This window comes from Camelina sativa, chromosome 2, assembly GCF_000633955.1.
Source record: "Camelina sativa cultivar DH55 chromosome 2, Cs, whole genome shotgun sequence".
NCBI lineage: Eukaryota > Viridiplantae > Streptophyta > Magnoliopsida > Brassicales > Brassicaceae > Camelina > Camelina sativa.
This window is the reverse complement of record NC_025686.1, coordinates 12,166,709-12,184,868: the sequence shown is the minus strand read 5'-3', so window position 1 is coordinate 12,184,868 and position 18,160 is coordinate 12,166,709. Positions and strand designations below refer to the sequence as shown.

The following is an 18,160-nucleotide window of genomic DNA, read 5'->3' as shown; positions in this document are numbered from 1 at the left end:
ACGGCCTCCATGAAATCATCAGATGTATTTGATGTCCTCGAGCTTGCAAAGATTCATTCGGACGAGATACTCGAAGATGCTGTCTCTGTGTTTATCACAACACATATGGAAGATATTGCCTTCTCCAGTAAGTTCATGTCCTTTGTTGAGAGTAATGTGGCTCTTACTGTCAAGACAATAAGGGGTTATGTGAACAACAAAATCAAGGATGATCGACGTAAAACTATCCCTACACCTATTACTAGTAACACTAGCTTCAGTCAGGTAGTTTATGCATGGGAACTGTAGAAACTGGTGTTTCACACAATGAATTTGTTAGAAGAGAAACAAATTCAATAACAATCTCTTAAAGAATTCAGATCAAAATAAGTAAGCAAGGAAGAAGTGAAATCTCTTGAGAAACAAGTTAGGTTTTGCTCAAGGACAAAGAGGAATTAGGGTTTTGTATTAATTTCTGAATGATCTTACAATGAGAGGATTGCCCTCTATATATAGGTTTTAAAGGATCTACTGAATATATTGAAAGATCTACCGAATATATTGACTTTCCTAATTACATGCGGGCTGATTAGAAAAGTCCTTCCTTTCTTGCTAGGTCAGCTGTAGGGCGAGCTGAGACGTCGGGCCGTCACCTCGGCACTGGGCTTTTCGGTGCTATTGGGCCTTCAGAGATGAAGTCCAAGTCTAGGTCGAGCTCCCGGTTTAGATTGCCGGTTCCTTTAAACGGGTTTAGATCGGTATGTTGGGAGTGCTAATTCCCGCACCAACAATTAGTCCCCCCTCAGTTCGGTACATTCAGAAGTTAATTCGAATGACCGAACTTTAAGAGAGAATATCCGATTTAATCCGTAAAAAGATCCGAATCTAATTCCCTTAATCATCGCGCCGCTTCGCCATCCACTAGTCGAGTGACACGTGTCCGATGCGTCGCATCTGTCAGTTCGGAAGTCGAGACGTCGCATAGGTTAGATAGGCAATTATGACTCCGCGTAGGGTTGCCGCCCACTCCCTTCTATAAATACTTGGTATCCACCGATTGCTTTCACTTTTTGCCGTTTCGTCAAAGGTAATTACTTTGTTCTCTCTCTTCGTCCTTAATTACTTTGCTGTTTGTCACTCTCTTCTACACTCTTCGGCGATCTGCACTGTTCTTCACCTCGGCCATGGTTTCCTCGTCTGCTACCACAAGCGAACCATTGACCCGTAAAAATTTCAACAGAAAACCTCCGAACGTCATCAGATCGGATCAAGGCGAGATGCCAAATAGGCCTGAAGAAGCCGAATGTTCCTCAAGACTCAGACCCAGCGAAATTCCGGTCCCTTCTCTAATCGACGAAGAGGATCGCGGAAACCATGGGAATGCTCTGTCAACCTCCGATCTCCCACCTGACAACTCGAATGGTGGAACTGTCCGACTTGCTCCTGATGGAGTCATGATCGAGGATCTCCTTCCTCTCCGAGATCACCGAAGTGAAATTGGGGGCGAGAAGACGACCAACACTACTGAAACGGTACGCACACTGTTGAATTCATGCGACATACTCAACTCTGGCGTCCATATTATTATTCCCGGAGATCACCAACGTCCGTGGAATCCGCCTCTCGGGTATATTTGCTTATACGAGGGATTCTTCTCCCAATGCCGGTTATGGTTCCCTCTTCCTAACCTGCTCACTCAGTACGCTCATTGCCGTAAAATTCCGATATGCCAACTCTCCCTAGGTAGTATCTGCAACTTCGTCGCCGCTCTCACTATTGCAGCTGAGGCTGAAGTTTTTCTCGGAATCGAATGCTTTGAGCAGTTAACGAATTTTAAGAATAGCCAACGTAGCGAGTCGTGGATGGTTAACACGAAACCAGCTCATAACTTCCTTCCTGGGGAAAAAGTCAGAAATTTCAAGAAATTGAGAGTTCGCTATTTCTTTGTCCGAGTTGACGACCGCTCTTTTGAGAATCCGAAATGTGGTCGCCGAAGAGTGTGGAACAATTCGCCTGGTATCATCTCGTTCTTTATTTCGTCAAATCGGACAATCTTGTTCTGACCTGATTTTGAATTTTGATATGTTTTGCAGCTCGCCCTTTCTTGCTAGGTCAGCTGTAGGGCGAGCTGAGACGTCGGGCCGTCACCTCGGCACTGGGCTTTTTGGTGCTATTGGGCCTTCAGAGATGAAGTCCAAGTCTAGACCGGTTTAGATAGCCGGTTCCTTTAAACGGATTTAGATCGGTATGTTGGGGGTGCTAATTCCCGCACCAACAGGAACCCACTCTGCTTTAGGTGAATTATTTTATCAAACATAAAAGAGACTGTTTTGGACAACTATTTTTCTAGTGTGTTGTGTTAAAAAAAAAAAAAAGTTCATCCTAGTTGTTGTTTTTTTTTTAAAAAATTAAAAGAAAAGAGATACTAATTAATATGGAAGTCATTCGAGTTAATCTAACAATCCCATATATATTAATAGAGGAACTTTTTGATGAAAAAGCTGATGTGTCAGCATTATAGAGCTCAGGACATTTTTTTCAAATCACCCTCAAAACTTCTACTTATTTACAGCTTCCTGCCATTGTATTAATAATAATAAAAAAACAAATCAATAATTCTCTCCTCTCACACCTATATATACATTCTTTTCATCACTAACACATAAATCTACACAATTGTTTTGTTCTTCCTCCAAAGCAAGCAAACAACTTCCGACTGCTTCTTACAATTCTCCATTGTCAATTTTCACATGTCTACTTCGAAAAGTGTTCTCACTTTAACACAATGTTTCAAGTAAATAATGTAACTGAAGATGTACCTGCATCTAAAGCAGATTCTGTCCCATTCACAAAGCTTTATGTCCATCATTTTTCATCATGGTTTGAGAGAAATAGCCACCACAAATCACCTATATATGTGTATGATGAGATTCCTCATAAGTTCGTGTATGATGTCAATGCAAAACAGTGGAAGAGAAACACTGTAAGCTTCATTTGTTTTTGGTCTATATTCCCTGCACATACATCTCTTTCATTTATTAATATATAGGAAATAATCTATCTTCCATTTCTACAGGTTCCAATTGGTCAGACTCATAATGTGAAGAAGTTGTTTCAATATTTAATCAAAGGAGACAGAATCACAAGTGGAAGAAAGAGGATCAAAATAGGTCATCAAAACTACGAAGCTCAAACGGAGAACAAATAATTGATTTCATGTCTATTAGCGTAAAAGGAATAAGCACAATTATGTGATTATGCAAAATCCATTAATATGTGTATTTCATTTGAATAACATTATCTTTATTTCCCCATCCAATGCAGATTTAATAAAGCACTTCTATTCACATATTCTACAAATTGACCTTACATCATCATATATTAAAAAATATATTAGTTTGTGTCAACAGAATCATAGATTATCTATATTACATATCCCCTAAATATTAATTCNCAAAACAGTGGAAGAGAAACACTGTAAGTTTCATTTGTTTTTGGTCTATATTCCCTGCACATACATCTCTTTCATTTATTAATATATAGGAAATAATCTATCTTCCATTTCTACAGGTTCCAATTGGTCAGACTCATAATGTGAAGAAGTTGTTTCAATATTTAATCAAAGGAGACAGAATCACAAGTGGAAGAAAGAGGATCAAAATAGGTCATCAAAACTACGAAGCTCAAACGGAGAACAAATAATTGATTTCATGTCTATTAGCGTAAAAGGAATAAGCACAATTATGTGATTATGCAAAATCCATTAATATGTGTATTTCATTTGAATAACATTATCTTTATTTCCCCATCCAATGCAGATTTAATAAAGCACTTCTATTCACATATATATTCTACAAATTGACCTTACATCATCATATATTAAAAAATATATTAGTTTGTGTCAACAGAATCATAGATTATCTATATTACATATCCCCTAAATATTAATTCAACAACAACAACAAAAAAGAACGAAAATCGAATATTGGTTATGTAATTAGGTTCTGTAACATTTTGAAATAAAATATTTATTTGTTACGTAATTTAACTCTTTAATGTCCTTAGTTTGAGGAGTAAATAAATCATATCATTACATTTATTTAAATTAATCCAATTTAGATGTTAATACCGTAATCCTTGATTACAGTTGATAAGAATTATAGCCCATTATTATGATTTTATTCTACAAAAGTTATTAAATATTGGTTCTGTAATTAACAAATTATAGCCCATTTTTACAATGGCAAGTAAATCATATCAGTAGATTCAATTTTGTTATTTTCTATAAATTTTAACATATTAACAAAAACCAAAATCCTATTAGTATAAATAAATTTCACCAAAAAATCCGATAACAAACACTAAACTGAAAAAGATTGTTTGTTACGTAATTTAACTCTCTAATGTCCTTAATTTGAGGAGTAAATAAATCATATCATTACATTCATTTAAATTAATCCAATTTAAATGTTAATACCGTAATTCTTGATTACAGTTGATAAGAATTATAGCCCATTATTATGATTTTATTCTACAAAAGTTTTTAAGTTTCCAAATTAAGCTGACGTGTATAACATCTAATCTACTCCACACCACACCGGAAAAGGAATCATATACAACACAAAAAATCTTAGATTTCCGTAGAAGAAGCGATTAACATATTAACAAAACCAATTATCCTGGATTTGCATAAACAAATTTCGCCAAAAAAACCGAAATCAACTACCTAATCAAATATACAAGTAAATGAATAATCATTCCCATAAACAAGTGAATGAATAATATAATAATAGAAACCAAAATCACTGATTGAAATTAGTACCCCTATATAAACGTTCATCCAAACCCATCATTTCCACCATCACCAACCAAGCTTATTCAAAATTAATAACCACTCATCCTTTAAGTTTCTCATGGCTACCTTCAACAATGTTACCGATTTGAAACCATTCAAGAACATGTGGAAAATTAAGGTCAAAATCATCAGGCTGTGGAAACAGTATTCAGCTTCAATGGGTGAAACCATTGAAATGATCTTCATTGATGCTAAGGTTAGTTTAGTTAACTCTAATTCTTTCGTTAACTCTTTTTTGAATTCGATTACATATTTTTGGTTTATGTTATATATTACTTTATACTAATTGCTTTGTTGTTTCCCAAACTTTTATAGGGGGACAAAATTCAAGCTACCATCAAGAATGCTCTCACCGAAACTTTTAGGGACCAACTTTTAAGATGAGGCGCATGCAATTTCCGTTGACTGCTGCATTTGCAATGACAATCGACAAAAGTCAAGGCCAAACGCTCTCAACAGTTGGGTTGTATCTGTCCAGACCGGTTTTTTCCCATGGTCAGCTTTATGTTGCTGTCTCAAGAGTTATGTCTAAGAAAGGTCTAAAGATCCTTATTACAGATAAGGAAGGGAAGCCACAGAAGGAGACTATGAATGTTGTGTTCAAAGAAGTTTTCCAAAATCTTTATTAGGAAACAGGAGATATTGAGGTAATATTTAATGTTATGCATTCATCACTTTATTATTAGTAGTCAACGAAACCATCACAATGCTTGACAAAAGTTTTTATGTTTGAAATTTACTCTGTATTACGAACATGATTTTCAATACGTGTAAGGAAAAAAGACATGGGACGATCCAGAACGTCTATTAAGTATTACTTTAATAGAGTTTTTTCTAAAAAATTGTTTTGTATTTTCCAGGACCCATGGTCACTAAGTCTAAGGGAAGAGACACAGGATGATACAGAACGTGGATTAAGTATAACTGAAATAGAGAGTTTTTCCAGTAAGGCAATAACTGGTATTTCTTATTTTTATTTGTAAGGGATGCGTTCAAACAAGAGTTGTTTTCAACAAGTTTTTTTAATTATGTTATTTATCTATCAGAGAATAATTATTTTTAATAAAAACACAACTAAAATATTATAGAGACAAATATACAAAACTCAATACTGTATTATTGTAGTTAGATTGAAGATAAATTTGATACTAACCAGTCTGAGAAGAGTTTGTTGAACCATACTCAACGAAAACAACCATGATTCCATGCTCTTATGCCAAACTATTCAAGGGAAAACATACATGGATTAGAATACACTTATAACAAATTAAGACGATTGTTAGACACCAACAGTTTAATCTGTACAAGCTTTAATAGTTAATAGTTTACAATTTATATTAAACGTTGTCTCCTATATACCAAATAATGTAATACCTCTTTTTAAATCCTTTCAGAACAGTATCCGTGACAGAGTTATCTAAAATCTTGGGAAAAACCGGTTTAAAAAATAGTGCAAGAATAAAGACATGTTGAAGTGAAGTTTTTAATACAATCTCAGATACGATTTTGAACCAAATAAACTAAGAAATCCATAAATTAAACTTTTGTACATGTAAATATACAACGGAAATTATACTATGAAATAATTAACTACAAATCTTTCCAGTATATATTTTTATTTATTTTCCATTGAGATTACAAAAGAAATTAACGGGAGAAACAATAAACTTTGTAGAAGAGCCTTTTGCAATTACCTGATACGAATGGTTGACTCATCGATCAGCTGTGACTTCGATCTAGACGAGTTTCAGCAAGCATACAATGGATTTAACCGATTATCTGTTAACAGGAAATCAAATTTACAGATGCTTCGATTGGAACTTAGTTCCAAATGAAACGATGAGAACTAAAAAGAAATCGATAATTATTAAAAACTCTCCAAAAAAACAAATCAAGAAGATCGGAAATACAATAGCAAAACGATGAATCATGGATTACCTTCACAGATTACAGAAAATCAGCCCAAATTCTTTCACGGTTTCATTAAATTGGTGGAATAAACTGAAGAACTAGATATTTGACATATGAAAAAAAAAATACAAACCGACAACTTTGAAAATATCAGTTTGTCGTTTCACATCACTCTACAAAAATAAAAATAAAATAAAATTAAGAATATAATTTGAACAATTGGGCCTCGATAAAACAATTCCAAATCCATAAAGTTTCTGTAACCCAACAAGTGAATCTATACATAACTGGATTTAGTTTTTGTGAATGGAGATAAAATCAAACCAAAATATACAAATAGAAAAAAAATAATCGTTTAGATATTCTATGACTTAAAAATATTAATAATAATGATATAATTATATGTTAAATAAATTAAATAACAAAGAGTGACATTTAAATATAATTTGTAGTTATAGATAATCCCGCGCGAGGCGCGAGTCCTCTACCTAGTTTTTCTTTATTTTCCACTATTTTCATGTTATGGATTTTGACAGAACTACAAAATAAAAAAAGTTTGGTAAGGGTATTAAAAATTCGCAATCTTTACTTACGGCATTTTGTGCTAAGATCTACATTTGATTAATATTTTTCTTTCAATACTATATTTTTCAAATTTATGTACTAGTCCAGGTCACTGCGATTTGCTATATAGTGAATTATTATTACTATTTGTTTTTTTTTCACGCTTATGCTATCTAGTGAATTATAAAATAGGTAATTAAAACTGAACAAGGTCCGTAATATACATTTTCAGTTCTACTGAAACTGAATAAGCGTGACATGTGAGAGGCACGTCGAAGGATTGGTTTAGGGTAGCGTCGTTTTATTTCCACATGTGTCATTGTCCTCTGTGATCTCATTGCTTACCTAATAATGGCCTAATGAGCGTGTATGTGTCTGATTGAGAACATGCATATTATTTTCTCCAGTTAACCTTTTTTTTATTGTTCCTAACAAGCTTTAGAAACTGTAACTAGACGAGGTATATATACTTAACATTTCTTAGAACAACTATACCAAGTTATAACTTATAACTAAATCATTGATGAATATTTTATCATTAAAAATTCACATGTGTACTGACAACCAAGTCATCACTGATTTCTTGTTTGGTTTTTTTGACTTATCTTGTACTTTCCGATATTTACTCGTCTTGATAATAATTTTGTCGTCTTAATTTGATGTTTTTCATGCATCCTCTGTCAATCTGTCATATTGCAGTTTTTGATAAACTTGCATTATTATCGTCAGATTTGATTTGGTGCGTACATATCAATGATTTAATAATGCTTTTTTTTTTAAATGATCACATCTGAGTCCCTGTGTTTGTAACATGGTGTGATATATTATGTCCACGCACAAGTACAAGCAAGACATACCAACCATATTGTTTTTCGCATACATATTATAATTTTTTGTTACACAAACTATATATTTATTAGTTTATTTTTTTGTAAAACTCACACAAACTGTATTTATCTGTATATCATTACGTTATTTGGTAAAAGAAATTGAACACATTCTCATCTATTGTGACATCGTTGTGGATAAACAATCCATTTATCATGTCTCGAAGAAGATTTCGTCCATGGTCTTTAATCTGAAATGCTTCATAACTTCATTTTTTTTGGTTTAACAATTACTTCCTTTTCTTGATTTTCCACCTTCGTTTTGGATGACAAATCGTCACTTCGTCATCATCTGGTATATTCTTTACAAGTGCTGTATTCAATATTTAACAGACAAATGATTATAATTTTTTCTTTCGACGAGGCAACAACAATCTACTGTAGTAAAAGATACTGAATCTTATTCAATGAAAAGTATTTCATAATGCATAAATAGGAATGAAGAAGAGAACAATCCAAGAACGCTGCATATAGATTCCCAACATGTGATACTTCTTTGCTCCAAACGCTTGCCCACACAGCGTTTCCAACGCGCTCGCCATTCCAAGCTGCACCACCATTTTACATATTAAAACTCCCTTAGGAAAAAAAGTGTCCATATAACCCTTAAATTAAAAGTTGAAAACATCAAGATTGTTTTATATACCAAGAGACCAAAGTTGAAGCCAACGATGACGCTATTAACGATGGAGATGGCGGCTAGTTCGAGATCGCCAAGATGACCAGCGAAAGCTTGAGTGATGACAAGCGTCGAGTACGACGTTATTCGACTGAATATGGCTGGACCAACGATTTGCCATAGCTTTGTTGTCTCAACCCAAACCCTAGTCTTCAGTTCTCCACCGTCTTCCTCCGCCGTATGAGAACTTTTCAACAGTGCAACACTCAACTCCGATCCTTCTTCTCCGCCGCCACCTCTCATCGCTAATCCTTTTCTTTTTCTTTTCTTAGGTTATGGAGAAGAAATGAAATATAAAGAGAAAGGAGTGAGCGAAGAAAGGTGAAGACCAGAGGGTGAGTCGTGTGTGAATTGGCTTTTTATTTATAAAAACTCTGTGGCTATTATTTAGTCTATTACTTTTCTAGATTTAATGAATTTAGAAACTTATTTTTTCTGTTTGACCATCATTACAAAATTCCAAATATGACGAAAATGATAAACTTTGTGTGTCGTGTTTCTATTTCACTTCTGTAAATAAAGAATTTTTTAAAATATTCATACATACGTTATATGGACAATGAGAAAATAAAAGGAAAGGAATTATATATTTTTTTGGCAACATGATAATTTTTTCAAATATGACATGACAACAGCAAATAGATAAATTAATATAAGTTTATAAATAAGTGTTAAAACTTAAAACATGACACTTGTTTGACAGTAATATATCTCCTATATATTAATAGAGGAACTTTTTGGTGAAAAAGCTGATATGTCAGTATTATAGAGTTCAGAACATTTTTTTCAAATCACCCTCAAAACTTCTACTTATTTACAGCTTCCTGCCATTGTATTAATAATAATAAAAAAACAAATCAATAATTCTCTCTTCTCACACCTATATATACATTCTTTTCATCACTAACACATAAATCTACACAATTGTTTTGTTCTTCCTCCAAAGCAAGCAAACAACTTCCGACTGCTTCTTACAATTCTCCATTGTCAATTTTCACATGTCTACTTCGAAAGGTGTTTCTCACTTTAACACAATGTTTCAACTAAATAATGTAATTGAAGATGTACCTGCATCTAAAGCAGATTCTGTCCCATTCACAAAGCTTTATGTCCATCATTTTTCATTATGGTTTGAGAGAAATAGCCACCACAAATCACCTATATATGTGTATGATGAGATTTCTCATAAGTTCGTGTATGATGTCAATACAAAACAGTGGAAGAGAAACACTGTAAGTTTCATTTGTTTTTGGTCTATATTCCCTGCACATACATCTCTTTCATTTATTAATATATAGGAAATAATCTATCTTCCATTTCTACAGGTTCCAATTGGTCAGACTCATAATGTGAAGAAGTTGTTTCAATATTTAATCAAAGGAGACAGAATCACAAGTGGAAGAAAGAGGATCAAAATAGGTCATCAAAACTACGAAGCTCAAACGGAGAACAAATAATTGATTTCATGTCTATTAGCGTAAAAGGAATAAGCACAATTATGTGATTATGAAAAATCCATTAATATGTGTATTTCATTTGAATAACATTATCTTTATTTCCCCATCCAATGCAGATTTAATAAAGCACTTCTATTCACATATTCTACAAATTGACCTTACATCATCATATATTAAAAAATATATTAGTTTGTGTCAACAGAATCATAGATTATCTATATTACATATCCCCTAAATATTAATTCAACAACAACAATAAAAAGAACGAAAATCGAATATTGGTTATGTAATTAGGTTCTGTAACATTTTGAAATACAATATTTATTTGTTACGTAATTTTACTCTTTAATGTCCTTAGTTTGAGGAGTAAATAAATCATATCATTACATTCATTTAAATTAATCCAATTTAGATGTTAATACCGTAATCCTTGATTACAGTTGATAAGAATTATAGCCCATTATTATGATTTTATTCTACAAAAATTATTAAATATTGGTTCTGTAATTAACGAATTATAGCCTATTTTTACAATGGCAAGTAAATCATATCAGTAGATTCAATTTTGTTATTTTCTATAAAGTTTAACATATTAACAGAAACCAAAATCCTATTAGTATAAATAAATTTCACCAAAAAATCCGATAACAAACACTAAACTGAAAAAGATTGTTTGTTACGTAATTTAACTCTCTAATGTCCTTAATTTGAGGAGTAAATAAATCATATCATTACATTCATTTAAATTAATCCAATTTAAATGTTAATACCGTAATCCTTGATTACATTTGATAAGAATTATAGCCCATTATTATGATTTTATTCTACAAAAGTTTTTAAGTTTCCAAATTAAGCTGACGTGTATAACATCTAATCTACTCCACACCACACCGGAAAAGGAATCATATACAACACAAAAAATCTTAGATTTCCGTAGAAAAAGCGATTAACATATTAACAAAACCAATTATCTTGGATTTGCATAAACATATTTCGCCAAAAAAACCAAAATCAACTACCTAATCAAATATACAAGTAAATGAATAATCATTCCCATAAACAAGTGAATGAATAATATAATAATAGAAACCAAAATCATTGATTGAAATTAGTACCCCTATATAAACGTTCATCCAAACCCATCATTTCCACCATCACCAACCAAGCTTATTCAAAATTAATAACCACTCATCCTTTAAGTTTCTCATGGCTACCTTCAACAATTTACCTATTTGAAACCATTCAAGAACATGTGGAAAATTAAGGTCAAAATCATCAGGCTGTGGAAACAGTATTCAGCTTCAATGGGTGAAACCATTGAAATGATATTCATTGATGCTAAGGTTAGTTTAGTTAACTCTAATTCTTTCGTTAACTCTTTTTTGAATTCGATTACATATTTTTGGTTTATGTTATATATTACTTTATACTAATTGCTTTGTTGTTTCCCAAACTTTTATAGGGGGACAAAATTCAAGCTACCATCAAGAATGCTCTCACCGAAACTTTTAGGGACCAACTGGCAGAAGGGGATACTAGAATCATCATCAACTTTGCTCTTTTTCATTCCGCAGGCATGTACCGGACAACGCATCATCCTTACCGGATTGCATTCATCCCTAACACACGTGTTAGGAAGTGTGACATCCCTTTACCGGATGATCTTAACGGATTCTCTCCAGTTAACTTTGGTCTTATCAAAGCCGGTACTTTAGATGACAACTACTTGGTTGGTAAGTACTTTCATACCTAATATAATTCAGGCATAGCGAAAAAAATTCAAAGAATATATACAATAGTTATATAATTTTTATTGTAGATGTCGTTGGCCAACTGGTGAATGTCACTCAACTTGAAGATGTACCTGTCAATGGGAAAGACACTAAGAAGATCACTGTGGAATTGAGGAATGAAAAGTATAAATCTAATTTTCATATTTCAACATTCATAGAGGTTAAAGTGAAATAAAAACTTACCCTCTTTGTCTTTGTAGTGATGACCGCCTATCTGTTGTGCTTTGGGGATCATTTGCTGAGCATGTGAACAACAACATCCAAGCATTCCCTGGAACCACTGTCCTCTGTGCAATTCAATTTGGCAAAATCAAAGTCTGGAAAGGTACTATCTTATGATATATATAAATATTGTACTCTTAGTTTATACACAAGAATGTATATTACTTATGACATAATTTAAATATCCAGAGAATCGTTCCTTATCCAATGCTTACAATTGCTCTGCTGTCATGATTAATCCGGATATGGCCTGCGTGGAAGCATTTAGGGCTCTGTAAGTATATATTCTGCAAATTCCAAGTAAAAATTGAATTGAATTGTAACTAACTGTACATACTTGCATATATATTTAGGCTCCCTCAAGACAACCTAGCCTTGGCAGTGGTTAACTTGAACCCCCTTGCAATCGTTGGTGGTGTATCTGACAAAGATGATTTCTTTATCCATACACCAAGGAGAACAATTGCTGAAGTAAAATCACTCCGAGAGGTTATCATCACTGCAAATATAACACATTGTTTTTACTTTCTCAATAAAAAAGAGAAGCTATTGGTTCTAATTTGATTATACTTAAAAATTAATAGGTGAGCAAGTGTATTGTCATGGCTACTATATTAGCCATCGATGGCGATATGGGTTGGTATTATTGGAGCTGTAAGGATTGCTCTAAAAAAGTTGTCCCAGTCCTACTTGGTGATGTAGATGAGGATGAAGCTGCTGACATCTTACCAATGACTTTCAATTGTCCCAGGTGCAAACTCGACAATCCCATACTTGTCCCAAGGTATTTTTGCACAAATAATATGTTGACAAAAAGTACAAAAAAAAAAATTGTACTTACGAAATGTTGTGTTTTTGACTATATAGGTTTAAGTTACACATCCGTGTGACTGATAACACTGGGCCAACAAATTTCCTACTATTTGATAATCTTGCACAACAGATTGTCGGTCACACTGCAATCGTATTACGAACTCTATGTCGGTCACACTGCTATCTAGATAACAACTCGCACTATGTGGGGAATAAATCTATGTAGATAAAATTAGAGTTATGAGTAAAGTTATGTTCTAGGATCTAAAATTTGTTTTTGTAAAAAATATATATATATATAACCTGGGAGAATATGTTTAAATCAACCTATTTTGTATGAACTAAATATATGTGAAAATATATGTTCAATCTATGCAAGATTTTTTATTTTTAAAATTATTTATTTTGTGTAAGTATGTTTCATCCGTGAAATATTATACCAATGGTATTAAATAAGTCAATTCCCTATAATAATGGATATTGTGATAATTTTATTTTAGAAATTTTATATATGTGAATAGTTATCAATTTTTTTTAGTATGTAAATAAATTCCGGTTTTGAAAACGTTTTAGATCTAATTATTTTATATTTTAATAATTAAATATGTTATAAAAATGATTAAAATAAATTTTAAAATTGAAATGTTTGATTTTTTAATTATTTGTAAAAGAATATTCCTTAATCATTCAATAGCAATTATGTGTAAATAACTAAATATCCATTAAAAATGAAGGCAATAAATTCATTGGTGTCTCGAGCTCTATAACGACGACACATCAGCATTTTCGTGACAGATTGTCGGTCACACTGCAATCGTATTACGAACTCTATGTAGATAAAAACAAATCGTAGTGCGAACATAACCATCACAATGATTGACAAAAGTTTTTATGTTTGAAATTTACTCTGTATTACGAACATGATTGTCAATACGTGTAAGGAAAAAAGACATGGGACGATCCAGAACGTCTATTAAGTATTACTAGGGATGTTAATATGGGTCAGCAAACCCATTTATATAAATGGGTATGTTAAACTAAAATGAACCCATGTATACCCATTTATGGGAAAAAATTAAATGGGGTTAAATGAGTTTTCCCATTTAGTCCCATTAATTATATGGGTTTTATTATAAATAAATGGGTACCTATCTAGACCCATTTATGTTGATATTTTTATTAAATATTTATTATATAAAATTTTATTTTTCTGGCAAAATTGTAAAATTACATTTTCCCGCCAAAACTGTAAAAATGTGTTTTCCTGCCAAAATTGTAAAATCACATTTTCCCGCCAAAACCGTAAAAATGTGTTTTCCCGCCAAAACCGTAAAAATGTGTTTTCCCGCCAAAATTGTAAAATCACATTTTCCCGCCAAAACCATAAAAACGTGTTTTCCCGTCAAAACCGTAAAAACGTGTTTTTCCCGTCAAAACCGTAAAAACGTGTTTTTCCCGTCAAAATATAAAAACGTGTTTTTCCCGTCAAAACCGTAAAAACGTGTTTTCCCGCCAAAACCATAAAAACATGGTTTTCCCGTCAAAACCGTAAAAACGTGTTTTTTCGCCAAAACCGTAAAAATGTATTTTTCCGCCAAAACCGTAAAAACGTGTTTTTCCCGTCAAAATGTAAAAACGTGTTTTTCGCCAAAACCGTAAAAATGTGTTTTCCGTCAAAACCGTAAAAACGTGTTTTTCCCGTCAAAACCGTAAAAATGTGTTTTCTCGCCAAAACCGTCAAAAATTTGTTTTCCCGAAAAAAAAAACAAAATTGTCTTTTTTTATCAATTATTTTTTTTTTCTCAAAATCTTGTTTTTTCGCCAAAAATGCTTATGAAAATGTTTTCCAGCCAAAATTACAAAGCCACAAAATTGCACATTATCACCAAAATTATATACTTAAATGGGTTTAATAGGTTAAATGGGGTAATGTATGTTTAAATGGGTGTAGTTAAATGGGTTCAAATATATATGGGTTTAAATGGATTTATACTTAAATGGGATGGGTTTAAATGGAGTGGGTTTACCCATTTTAACATCCCTAAGTATTACTTTAATAGAGTTTTTTCTAAAAAATTGTTTTGTATTTTCCAGGACCCATGGTCACTAAGTCTAAGGGAAGAGACACAGGATGATACAGAACGTGGATTAAGTATAACTGAAATAGAGAGTTTTTCCAGTAAGGCAATAACTGGTATTTCTGATTTTTATTTGTAAGGGATGCGTTCAAACAAGAGTTGTTTTCAACAAGTTTTTTTAATTATGTTATTTATCTATCAGAGAATAATTATTTTTAATAAAAACACAACTAAAATATTATAGAGACAAATATACAAAACTCAATACTGTATTATTGTAGTTAGATTGAAGATAAATTTGATACTAACCAGTCTGAGAAGAGTTTGTTGAACCATACTCAACGAAAACAACCATGATTCCATGCTCTTATGCCAAACTATTCAAGGGAAAACATACATGGATTAGAATACACTTATAACAAATTAAGACGATTGTTAGACACCAACAGTTTAATCTGTACAAGCTTTAATAGTTAATAGTTTACAATTTATATTAAACGTTGTCTCCTATATACCAAATAATGTAATACCTCTTTTTAAATCCTTTCAGAACAGTATCCGTGACAGAGTTATCTAAAATCTTGGGAAAAACCGGTTTAAAAAATAGTGCAAGAATAAAGACATGTTGAAGTGAAGTTTTTAATACAATCTCAGATACGATTTTGAACCAAATAAACTAAGAAATCCATAAATTAAACTTTTGTACATGTAAATATACAACGGAAATTATACTATGAAATAATTAACTACAAATCTTTCCAGTATATATTTTTATTTATTTTCCATTGAGATTACAAAAGAAATTAACGGGAGAAACAATAAACTTTGTAGAAGAGCCTTTTGCAATTACCTGATACGAATGGTTGACTCATCGATCAGATGTGATTTCGATCTAGACGAGTTTCAGCAAGCATACAATGGATTTAACCGATTATCTGTTAACAGGAAATCAAATTTACAGATGCTTCGATTGGAACTTAGTTCCAAATGAAACGATGGGAACAAAAAAGAAATCGATAATTATTAAAAACTCTCCAAAAAAACAAATCAAGGAGATCGGAAATACAATAGCAAAACGATGAATCATGGATTACCTTCACAGATTACAGAAAATCAGCCCAAATTCTTTCACGGTTTCGTTAAATCGGTGGAAGAAACTGAAGAACTAGATATTTGACATATGAAAAAAAAAATACAAACCGACAACTTTGAAAATATCAGTTTGTCGTTTCACATCACTCTACAAAAATAAAAATAAAATAAAATTAAGAATATAATTTGAACAATTGGGCCTCGATAAAACAATTCCAAATCCATAAAGTTTCTGTAACCCAACAAGCGAATCTGTACATAACTGGATTTAGTTTTTGTGAATGGAGATAAAATCAAACCAAAATATACAAATAGAAAAAAAATAACCGTCTAGATATTCTATGACTTAAAAATATTAATAATAATGATATAAATATATGTTAAATAAATTAAATAACAAAGAGTGACATTCGTAATATAATTTGTAGTTATACATAATCCCGCGGGAGGCGCGGGTCTTCTACCTAGTGTTTAGCTTTATTTGTCATAATCCAAAAAACTTGTATTGTAGTATCCTGAATAAACACAACTCAATTAAGTATACAAATGCTCAACTCATTCAACTCTATCTTCCACAGCTGCTTACATACAAAGTAGACACATTATTTATGCAGTCAAAGAGAGCAAGAAAAGATAAGGAAACTGATTCTCTATGATGTTCCACAACAACCCTTCCCTTTAGTAACAGTCTCTTCTCCAGCAACAACAATTTTAGTTCCTTGCAAGAGGGAAGAGTCTCCTCCAGATTCTCCTTCCTCATTGGCAACAAGATTCTTTTTGCTCACGATTCGATAGATCTCGGTCAGAACCGTGAGAAAAGACGGCTCGACATTGTTGGAATCCAAGGCTGATGTCTCCATGAAAAACAGGTTTTCTCTTTGAGCAAATTCTTTAGCATCCTCGGTTGGTACAGCTCGAAGTGACCCGAGATCAGTCTTGTTTCCTATAAGCATAATCGCAATGTTTTTGTCAGCGTGCCCTCTCAATTCTTCTAACCATCTCGCTACATGATCAAACGACTGTCGTTTCGTTATGTCGTAAACTAGCATTGCCCCTACCGCTCCTCTATAGTATGCACTCGTCACCGCTCGATACCTAAACATAAGATTTAAATTAAAAAAAAAAAAAAAAACCCTCCAACAATCAGAGCCATAACAAATACAATTGAACAACTAGACATAAAAATATCGATCGTTTATTTTGGACTATAAATTTTGGTCTATACGACAATGTTTGGTCAGGGTCGTTGGTCGCCAGGGACAGGTGAACGCACAACTTATATATTAGTATTAATTAGCATGAAGGCAAAGATTATACATATTGAAGCAACCAATAGGTTTTTTAGTAATCTAAGATCTGAAAACAAGGATCAATAGATTTGTTAAATTGTTACCGTTCTTGACCAGCAGTGTCCCATATCTGAGCTTTGATAGTTTTATGATCGATCTCAAGTGTTCTTGTCTGAAACTCGACACCGATGGTTGCTTTAGATTCGATACTGAACTCGTTTCTTGAAAACCTAGCGAGGAGCTGAGATTTACCAACAGCAGAGTCGCCGATCAATACTACCTTGAAGACATAATCTATCTTCTGGTTGAAATTGCTCTGAAACTTTGACATCGTTCCCAAGTTCCAAACCCAAAATCACAAGCTTATGGATTATTAAGACAAGCGATCGAATTGACTTTTAGTGTTGTGTAATAAGAGGATCTCTTGAATTAAGAAGAAAAAGAGAGAGATAGAGAGAGAGAGATCTAAAGAGGACAACAAAAGTGGGCTGCGACTCGTGAAGAAGCATCGGAAGACGTGAAGGGAAGAAACGAGGAGGGA

General features: G+C 32.8%; 2 protein-coding genes and 3 long non-coding RNA genes across 9 annotated transcripts; 2 read left to right on the top strand and 3 right to left on the bottom strand.

The window, feature by feature from the left end:
* LOC104722694 lies at positions 2,799–6,926 on the bottom strand. 2 transcript variants are annotated; one of them, XR_757239.2, is made up of 4 exons: positions 6,773–6,926; positions 6,529–6,613; positions 5,988–6,055; positions 2,799–2,888 (listed from the first exon to the last, which is right to left on the bottom strand). It is a non-coding gene; the product is annotated as an uncharacterized LOC104722694 (long non-coding RNA). The 2 variants fall into 2 exon arrangements; XR_002034907.1 differs by lacking the exon at positions 2,799–2,888 and adding an exon at positions 5,036–5,304.
* On the top strand, positions 2,873–3,153 carry LOC104722686. Its single transcript, XR_757236.1, has 2 exons — positions 2,873–2,962; positions 3,056–3,153. It is a non-coding gene; the product is annotated as an uncharacterized LOC104722686 (long non-coding RNA).
* On the bottom strand, positions 8,258–16,459 carry LOC104722669 (protein DETOXIFICATION 27-like). Of its 4 annotated transcripts, none has more exons than XM_010440872.2 (5): positions 16,333–16,459; positions 16,089–16,214; positions 15,548–15,615; positions 8,843–9,142; positions 8,258–8,744 (listed from the first exon to the last, which is right to left on the bottom strand). In XM_010440872.2, the coding sequence occupies exons 2-5, from the start codon at positions 16,108–16,110 to the stop codon at positions 8,616–8,618; spliced, it is 519 nt and encodes a 172-aa protein (XP_010439174.1). In that variant the 5' UTR covers positions 16,111–16,214; positions 16,333–16,459; the 3' UTR covers positions 8,258–8,615. The 4 variants fall into 4 exon arrangements, with proteins under 4 accessions (XP_010439174.1, XP_010439183.1, XP_019090461.1 ...); XM_010440881.2 differs by having other exon boundaries at positions 16,089–16,173; XM_019234916.1 differs by adding an exon at positions 9,944–10,033 and having other exon boundaries at positions 16,089–16,457.
* LOC104722650 lies at positions 10,015–10,298 on the top strand. The gene is made up of 2 exons (XR_757231.2): positions 10,015–10,107; positions 10,201–10,298. It is a non-coding gene; the product is annotated as an uncharacterized LOC104722650 (long non-coding RNA).
* LOC104722640 (ras-related protein RABA4c) lies at positions 16,818–18,126 on the bottom strand. The gene is made up of 2 exons (XM_010440844.2): positions 17,724–18,126; positions 16,818–17,425 (listed from the first exon to the last, which is right to left on the bottom strand). Exons 1-2 carry the CDS (start codon positions 17,948–17,950, stop codon positions 16,981–16,983), a joined length of 672 nt encoding a protein of 223 aa, XP_010439146.1. The 5' UTR covers positions 17,951–18,126; the 3' UTR covers positions 16,818–16,980.